Source organism: Rhododendron vialii, chromosome 1a (genome assembly GCF_030253575.1).
Source record: "Rhododendron vialii isolate Sample 1 chromosome 1a, ASM3025357v1".
Classification (NCBI taxonomy): Eukaryota; Viridiplantae; Streptophyta; class Magnoliopsida; order Ericales; family Ericaceae; genus Rhododendron; species Rhododendron vialii.
In genome coordinates, this window is record NC_080557.1 from 2656045 (window position 1) to 2664851 (window position 8807).

Genomic DNA, 8807 nt, shown 5'->3' on the forward strand with positions numbered 1-8807 from the left:
CAATGGTGATACAGAAAGAATAAAACTGCAGCTTGTGATGAAAACACTGTTGGGTCAATGCCTCAACATTAATTCTGACTTCTGAGTAATGGTTTTCTTTCATTCACATACAAAACTCAGTCCAATTGACTCAGCTAGACAAAATTCTCCCTTCTGGATTTATTCCTTCTTCTGCAACTCCCCTTTGTCGGTACATACATCTTACCCATATCACACCACAATATACATGTATTCTTCTGGGGAAGCATGAATCGCAGAAAGAAACAAAGAAAAAACTTTAGCAATTGATGCCACACTGCTTGACATCAGGCCCCTTTGTTTTGAACACAAATGGATCAATACGGACCCAAAGCAAGGAGAAGATAGAAGCCAAAAGCACTGACCAAATAACAACTATGGTGGGTGTCCTGTTTTGCCTTCCCATGAGACCTTTCAGGAATGGATAGAGATGCACGATGACCCAAAAGGCAAAGAAGAGCTTTCCAAATAGTGGACCCCATGATTGGTACCCATTGTTGATGGCATCTGAGATTCCGGCCACAACCCCTACAAGGTTTATGATTAAGATTGTGGTCGGAGGTATAAGTAGGGTGGTCCATTTAAAAGCATACAGCTCTCCAAAGTCCTCATCATCAGATGCCTTGGATGTGACCGTAAAGTTTGTGTCGATACCTGCTAAAATCTTGAGCAGACCCTGCACTACGGCAAACAGGTGCGCAGACACACCACCTATGACCCAAAATTGCTCATTTCTCCACCATTCCTCTATGCTTACTCCACTCCACCTCAGCTCAAGAATGCCCGTTGCAAAGATTGAGATGAACAGAGAAATGAAAAAAAGACTTGCGAAGGTGCTTATCTGGATTCAAAATACATAATGTTAATCCTCTAGCAACATAAGAGTAGAAAATTAATGGAAATTTGGGAAAACATGTGAGCATGGATGCATACTTGCCACAAAAATGACCATGTAAGCATCTTCTTTGCAAGATGGATTTTGGAGATAGTTGCTGGGATTTGAAAAATGTATTCATTGAATGTTGGGGTCAAAGTTAATGTCAATCTTCCAATGTTTTAGGTCTTAATTCGAGTTTAGTGATGATACAATCGGAAGGCCTGCTGGGCTAGGATTTGTGGACAGTGAGGTCAAACATTTGGAGCCATATACCATTTATTCTTCCTTAGGACAATTTCATAATATCTATGGTGTATAATGTGCAAGTATGAGTAAATATATATATTTGGCTTCTCGACCAAACCCAAGCTCCCAAGCTACTTATCTATGAGGTTTTCCTAGCTCAATTCGGTCGCTTGACCCCACTTTCCACCACATCTGGACGCCCTTGGGTACGTTACTGTGTTAAAGGGACAGAAAAGGAAATACATATTGTTCATGTGCGTGAGTGTAGACGTTCCCTGGTTAATGGGATCATATGATTACCTCTGGCATTATGAATTTGTCTGTGAGCAAGCAGATGGCAGGGAGCGTACAGTATGCAAGTAGAGGTATGGAGGTGAAGGGATAGACGGTTGTGTTGACATATGCAAAGCGCTCAAGCCATTTAAGTTTTCCTCCCTTATAGCCATACCATACTGGGCTATGACGGCTGAAGAAGATCTCAACTGAACCCAGAGCCCAACGAAGCACCTGGTTAAGACGATCTGAGAGATTGATAGGGGCAGAACCCTTAAATGCAGGCGGCTTTGGCATACAGTATATGGACCTCCAACCACGGCAATGCATCTTGAAGCCTGTTAGGATGTCCTCTGTAATAGAGCCGTAAATCCAACCCAACTGCACAATCAAGAGCAATTAGAGGTCTGAATTGATTGATATATAGAATGTCATTGTAGGAGAAGCTGTAGGTGATTATGTTTCCATTTATAGGAATTTCTATTATATGTAAAATAATGTTGATGCAGATAAATCAGGCATATCAGCTCATTGATGATGCTGATATAAATAGGCTGTGGTTGGATATTGTGCAAAGAAAGGGAAAAGAAGATAGTGGAATGGTTAGAATAAACAAAGTGAAAAAGCAATGTAATGAAGCATAAAAGTTTGGTTTGTTTTAGTCGAGAATATAAATAATAAAAGTTGCCCTCTCTCTAAAAGCTTAAGGTTTTAGATGAGTTGGTGGTTAACAATCTAATACTTTTGTTGCACGGAAAAGGAAGAATTAACTTTCCCTTGTTTGGTTTTTAGGAAAAGCGATCCATGATCAATAATTTTCATCTCTTTTTTTATAGAATTTTTTCGTACTTCTAAATAGAAACCAGATAAATCATTTTCTGCCCCTCTCTCTTTCTTTCCCTAAGTTCCCACGCCCCTAGGGCGGTCAGAGGCGAGAGGAATATCTTGCCTATGGAATCAAGTTCCAGGTTTCTGTCATTAATAATGTGATATTACCTCCAAACCCCATTCAGTTTTGTCTTCATATCCACAGCTGATTACATGAATGGCTTCTTTCAGCAGGGCTGCTGGGCTCGAGGAAGGAGGGACCCCTCCTTCAACCATTAAGGTAGAGGTGCCAAATATTGCCGACTGCCCGAACTTCTTTTCAAAGTTCATATGTGACATGAATAGTTCCTTGTCATCATCAAATTCTGGTCACAAGACAAATATAAGTCCAGTATAGTTGATGAGGCAGAAGAAACTCATTTAGGGAAGCGATCCAGTACAGATATTATGATAGTAAAGAATTTAAAAACCTTGAATGCTTGCGCCATCGTCGTTTGCTCCATGTTTAGCATATTTTGGAAGGTTTTTACGGCGTCCAAAACATGGGCAGCAGTCGCAGCTCACCATCTTTGGGCGCTTTGGACCCTTTGGAGGCTCATAACCATATAATGCCTGTCTTCTGAAGACACATCCTGTGCCCACATACACAGGACCCTGGATTCCATCTAGACCTTTCATGTTAATCTGCCACAAGAGAAATAAGTAAATAAGTAAAAGGAACAGAAACTAAGAAATATATTCTAGTTTATGCTTTAATCTGAGCACAATGACATTAGATGATATTTAGTGGCATTTCTTGCTGGAACTTACATCAAAGAAGACTGTGTTTCTGTTGGCATATCGATCATTCCTATCAATGCCATCAAACCGTTGAGGGAACTGAACATAGCAGACCTTTTTCCCAATTTGTGGGTCCATCAAGAAACACATTGCCTCTCTCACGGCCTTGCTGTTATTTATGTAATGGTCACAATCCAAGTTCAGCATGAACGGAGCATTGGTGAGCACTCCAGAGACACGAATCTGCAGGTAAGAGTCACTAGTTAGATATTGTACTTCATACTTTTACTTGAGTTCCAATTTGTTTCTGTAGCAGACAGACAAGGATGAAATTTTCATTCGGTATGTTGTTTCAGTTAGCTAGAAAAAGAAACAGTACAGGAACAATGTTTTAATTTTTCTGAAACATTTTGAAAACTTATCCAGAACATAATGGAAATATTAAAAGGCTTTGGGGATGTATGAAAACGTCATTGTTGGGTAATTATGATAGATAGCCAAACAACTCAACATTTTGATATATATCAGAAAATTCCAACATGGTTCTGTGCGTTTTAGTATGCGCTGGTGCAAGCGTTGGAAGTATGGGATTCCACTAATGTTTTATCCTGGTATCCTAGGAAACAGAAATGTATCGGCTGTTTCAATGGAAGCGAAACATAATTTTGTTTCTTGTTGAGGGATTAACAGAGGAATGAATAACAGGAAAAGAGTTTTCTCTCTTACCAGGGCATTCATGGCACCGGCTTTCTTGTGATGTTGGAAACCTGGCCTCTTCTCACGTGATACATAGACAAGTCGTGGAAGCTCTTTCCCTTCTGCATCAAGTCCCCCACTATGACCCAAAAAGACTTGAATCATACCCGGATGATCTTTAGTATTGTTTCCTGGCCATGGTGTACCATCTTGCATGATCCACCCTTCTGGGGGAACCTTTACTGCTTTTGCAACAAGTGCATTAACTCGAACCTTAAATTCTTCATACTCTCTCTGTCAAGCATGGCAGTGTATTGAACTTTTATTCCAACATTTTCAGTTTATAAACTGACAAATCAAGATGATAACAGATGTTTGTTGTAGTTTTCGTTCTTATTTACCGGAAACCACGGAAATCTTGCTTCTCTATTTCTTTCGTTAAGTCATTTGAGGAAATTAGTTTCTGAAACAATCCACTTTTCATGCAAAACAATTTTTTAAATCTATGTAACTGTGTTGAAATTGTGTCAAACTGGTTGTTTGGCTGTGACCTTTCTTTCTTTGGTTGTTGAAAACATGGACAACAAAAATGAAAAAGAAGAAAGGAAAACCATTCCACACAGACTCAAGATTCAGACCTTCATTGCTCTCCTCTCCTTGACGAATGTAGGCTGGACTTTATCCTTGAGATAATCAATTTTGAGAGAGAAGTACATCTCCGGTGCTCTTGGCTCTATTTCAAATTTCTTACAGAATGGAACCCATTTTCGGGCAAATTCTGCAGTTTCGGACAGTGCTTCAAAAGTAAGCATTGAAGCACCATCATCAGAGATGTAGCACGAGATTTTGTCAACAGGGTAGTCAACTGCTAAGATCGACAGAATCGTGTTTGCAGTAACAAGAGGAGGTTCTTTCATGGGATCCACTGTACTGACAAAGATATCTACTGGAGCAAGTAAATTCGGTTCCCCTTCTTTCTCATACCTGTAGTTCAGATATATTCTCTATTACTCTGTATGATCACAAAATAAATTCAGGTTCTCTTTTTTATAGAATAAATTGGCCTTTAGTGTTATGTTTTGAGACCACGTAGCAGAGGAACAAAATTTCATTTCATTTCCATTGGGGATGGCCGAAAGTTTTCTGTTTCATAGGAGAGCGAAACAAAAAACGTTAGCCGAATCCCTCAATACCAATGTGTCTACCAACACATATCGAAAAACATGGGAACTTGTCAAGATTTACGTTTCAAAAAAAAACTTGACAAGATTTACAGGAAGATTTTGTTTTTTTTGTTTTTTGTTTTGGCATAGTTTTCAAAATGTTACTCAAAGGTATCCTTTTCCAAGCTAACAGAAATGGAATTTTGATCCTTGCATGTAGTTAAACAAAGATCAACTTGTTGCTATTTAGCTAATGCTGATGAAAGTTTTTTTAGGTGCAGAAGTGTTTTAACCTGAGAGAAAGGCGATCAAGATAAGTCTCACGGTCAATCGGGAACCATTTGGGAAACTGATCAAGAATCCATGAGATAGCGAACCAGATCTCACAGATGACAGAAGTAAGCCAGAGGCCAAAGGCATCGTGCACGGGGTTCAAGATTCTGTACCGGAGGAAAACTGCCAGAACTAGAAGTCGAGTCACTATCACCATCCGGTAAGGGTTGACTTTGCTGGATGCAATTGGTACTTTCCTTGAGAGTGGCTGCCTTGCTTCATCAACACTGCATTTGTTCATGCCCATAACAGTAAGTGTAAATTAAGTAGCAGTTGTGTCCAAAGCGAGCCTATGTGGTGTTCGAAGAGTTGTGTTTAAAAACGAATTTCCAGTAAAATTTTCTGAAAATAACCCACTTTTCTGGAACACCAAAATAGTTGTTTTGAACTTTGAAACCTGCATGAAATGTGCTAGTATTTTCAAACTTTTGAGTTCTCTCTTCTTCTTTTTTTGGCTACAAAAAACCATGGAAAATCAAAACCGTTTTGAAAAAAGCTTAAAGGGATCAGAGTTCTAGTAGGAAACGAGCCGAACAATATATAGGAAATCAACTGTTTTAATATACATATTGGCACATACATGGCCATGTCAGGGTCAGCAGAGTCTTCGAATTCCTGCCCCAAATTGCCTTGCTGAAGTTTCCAGTCATCCATCCGCTCCTTCCACCCTCCCTCCTTCCTTTCATCCCATCTTGCACTTCCTAATTTGTATATCATGTCATGCAAAAAACGAAGAAGAATAAGTGCATATCGATACACAAGTGTTCATTTTTGTATATTGAATTGTAACCCGAAATATGTTTTCACCTTTTAGGAAGTTACACATATGTCTATATCTGTGTATGAAAGTGCAATCGGAAACATTTTTTCGCCTTTTAGGAGGTGTTTTCACTAAAGCAACTGAGATGGTGATGTGGAAACGTACCAGGCTCAGAAACTGGATACGGATACACGCGTTTGTGCAGCGAAGAATGCTGATCTCCATGAGCATGAGTTGATATTGGAAACTCACCACTAACCTGCAAGCGTTGCATGAATTTCTATAAGATCCAAATTAAAGAATGAAATAAGTATTTATGAAACAGAGTATTTGCTTCTCAAAAGTCCTAATGGACTCCAAACCACACTATGTGGCGAAATCTGAAAACGCATAAATCTTGAAACATAAATTCATCTTTTCGGGACATAGAATATATCTCTTGCCATTTTTGCTCACCGGACGAGAACGCCCACCAGATATAACAGGTGGGTATTGGGTATTTTCATCATCTTCTGGGCCTCTTCCGTAGCTCATTTTGCCATGAAGCATGGCTTCTGCAAGGTGCTTGTTCTTGTTTTGTTCATCGTTGTGGATTTTGAATTCATGTTCGATGTCATCCACGTCTTCTTCATCGTCATCTCCATCCACTCTTGGGCTCCCTTCATTTTTTTTTTTCAGGAATCAAGAATTAAATGCTAGTTTTAGTACAGGTAAATTCTTTACTTCTGCCGCTATTCTCCTCATATTTTCGTTGGTAAAAATGATTGTGGAATGTTGGGCTTTCATTTGCAATTCTAATCATGTTGGTGAAACAATGAAGCCCAGTTAGTATTTCTTGGAAAATGATTTTCTTGAAATATTTTTGTACAGAATCCTCGGCGATCGATGATGGCAATAGAGATGTGAATGTGTCAATTTTTTTTCCAGTAGTAGACAATCTTAATGAATCTTTTTGTTATAAATAAATGACAAGACTCAAACCCAACATATCATTGATCATCCGGTGTTTATTTTTCGTATGATCGATTTTTCTGTTTTTACCTTTGAGACGTTTGTATCTGGTCCTACACTGGGGACACAGTTGGCTCCCTTCTCTTCTCTCATACTCGTAGCATGGCCGACACACTGGAAAGCCACACTCATTGCAGGCCACAAACAAGTCTCCGTCCACCGTGAGCCCTATTTCATCCCCACATATCTCACACACTTGACCATTCAAGTCCTTCAATTGTTTAGGCTGCAAAAACCAAAACCAAACACCTTAGTCCGAGAAACGTGTTTTCTTTTGTAGGTGTATATATGTACATACTAGCGTTTGGGGCACATGCGCTGTTGCAAGTGATGAGAAAGAAAACATATAACGGACTATTTCAACTATGATTTTACTCTAACTTCTTGCATTTGCCATTCAAAATTGTCGTTCATACCGAAGAAGGTTGTTCTTTTATACCATTGATGATCTTATATATATGAAGATACCATGTATATCACATTTACCTCTTCATGGCCATGGATGACAACAAGCTCGTTACGGTTGTGGGATCCAGCGACAAGTCCAGCACCGGCTTCCATGGTAGTGGGGTGCGGTAGGCGAAGGCGGGGTGGTGGTGGTGGTGGTGGTGGTGGTGAAAATGGGGGGCTGAGGGTGGTGTTGGGGAGTCTGGGGATTCTTTTTAAGGAATGAAAGTGAAGGGGTGTTAGAACTTGTGGGTGGTAACTTAGTCTCTAGCTCCCACCTAATGTGTCCACGTTATGGGTTGGGGGGGTGGTGTTGGTTGCATAGTCCCTATTGCGGCATTGCCTTGAAGTTAAGCTTCGTCTATCTCAACTACCATGCTCTCTCTCTCTCTCTCTCTCTCTCTCTCTCTCTCTCTGCTTGCGTACATGTACTTGGTTATTTGTGTAATCATCCCTCAAAATATTGGTTGATTAGCCAGAAAGGTCCTTGTATTAGAACTTGCCGACTTGGGTTAGGACCATGGTCTTACCCTAGCTTTTGTCTGTTTATTTTTCCATTTGGTCAAAAGGAACATTAGTTAAGCTTCCTTTGCCAGCATTATGGGGTTACGTAAATAAAACAATACTAACATATATACTCGAATGTACAATTATGGGTGGTCTGCCGACCAGATTAATTTTGGATGAATATAATATGAGGAGAGATGCGATAAAAGACTGGATATATATACAGGGGGAATATGTTTTAGATGATTTGTTTGAGTAATTTATGGAAGACGAGATAAGTATAGTTTGTTTTGGGATAGATATGAGTTGGTGGGTATGAAATTAGAAGAAAATGTGCCATTTTCGTAATTACATAACCGAATATGGAGGTGGATATAATAAGGATAGGGGCAGGTGGTGTTACTATATCCGCCTAGAGCGGATATACAATCCGAAGGGATATTATCCCATTCTATATCAGGGTAGTAAACACCGGATATAAGTAGTTCGAAGTATTATCCGGTGTAATAGTATATCCGCCTCCTATATTCCATAAGCAAGTACAGGTCATTAAATCTAACAATTATCATTGTTAACTAATGCTCCATTCGTTTTAGACAGAAAACGTTTTCTTAGACAATCTCATAATAAGAAAATGACATAATGGAGAGAGAATCGAAATTTGGCACGAACTAATTATCTCATTCTCATGACCTCTTAGTTTCTCAATTTGTTTTGAGAATCTTGAAAGTGCCTCACATTGTTGTTGAGCCGGCCCGGCCCTCACTTCTTTTATCAAATTTTCAGTTAGTAAGTTAGTTCACATATAGGGTTCAAAGGTTGTTCATAGTCCTGAACCGGAAACGCCCCTAACAGGGCTCGAATCCTG

General features: G+C 39.5%; 1 protein-coding gene across 1 annotated transcript; it reads right to left on the reverse strand.

The window, feature by feature from the left end:
- Positions 1-35: 35 nt before the first annotated feature.
- LOC131303267 (cellulose synthase A catalytic subunit 7 [UDP-forming]) lies at positions 36-7873 on the reverse strand. Its single transcript, XM_058330060.1, has 13 exons — positions 7472-7873; positions 7016-7211; positions 6431-6633; positions 6140-6233; positions 5795-5915; positions 5175-5441; positions 4357-4702; positions 3749-4012; positions 3053-3265; positions 2713-2926; positions 2411-2607; positions 1442-1795; positions 36-859 (listed from the first exon to the last, which is right to left on the reverse strand). The coding sequence occupies exons 1-13, from the start codon at positions 7544-7546 to the stop codon at positions 278-280; spliced, it is 3126 nt and encodes a 1041-aa protein (XP_058186043.1). The 5' UTR covers positions 7547-7873; the 3' UTR covers positions 36-277.
- Between the last annotated feature and the right edge of the window lie 934 nt (positions 7874-8807).

Excerpts from the sequence above, each read along its gene's own strand:
- LOC131303267 (XM_058330060.1), bottom strand. The coding sequence starts at position 7,546 with ATGGAAGCCGGTGCTGGACTTGTCGCTGGATCCCACAACCGTAACGAG. Across the intron at positions 5,916-6,139 it reads GTATCCAGTTTCTGAGCCTG|GAAGTGCAAGATGGGATGAA; the intron begins GTACGTTTCCAC and ends TATACAAATTAG. Across the intron at positions 4,013-4,356 it reads AGGAGAGGAGAGCAATGAAG|AGAGAGTATGAAGAATTTAA; the intron begins GTCTGAATCTTG and ends CATGCTTGACAG.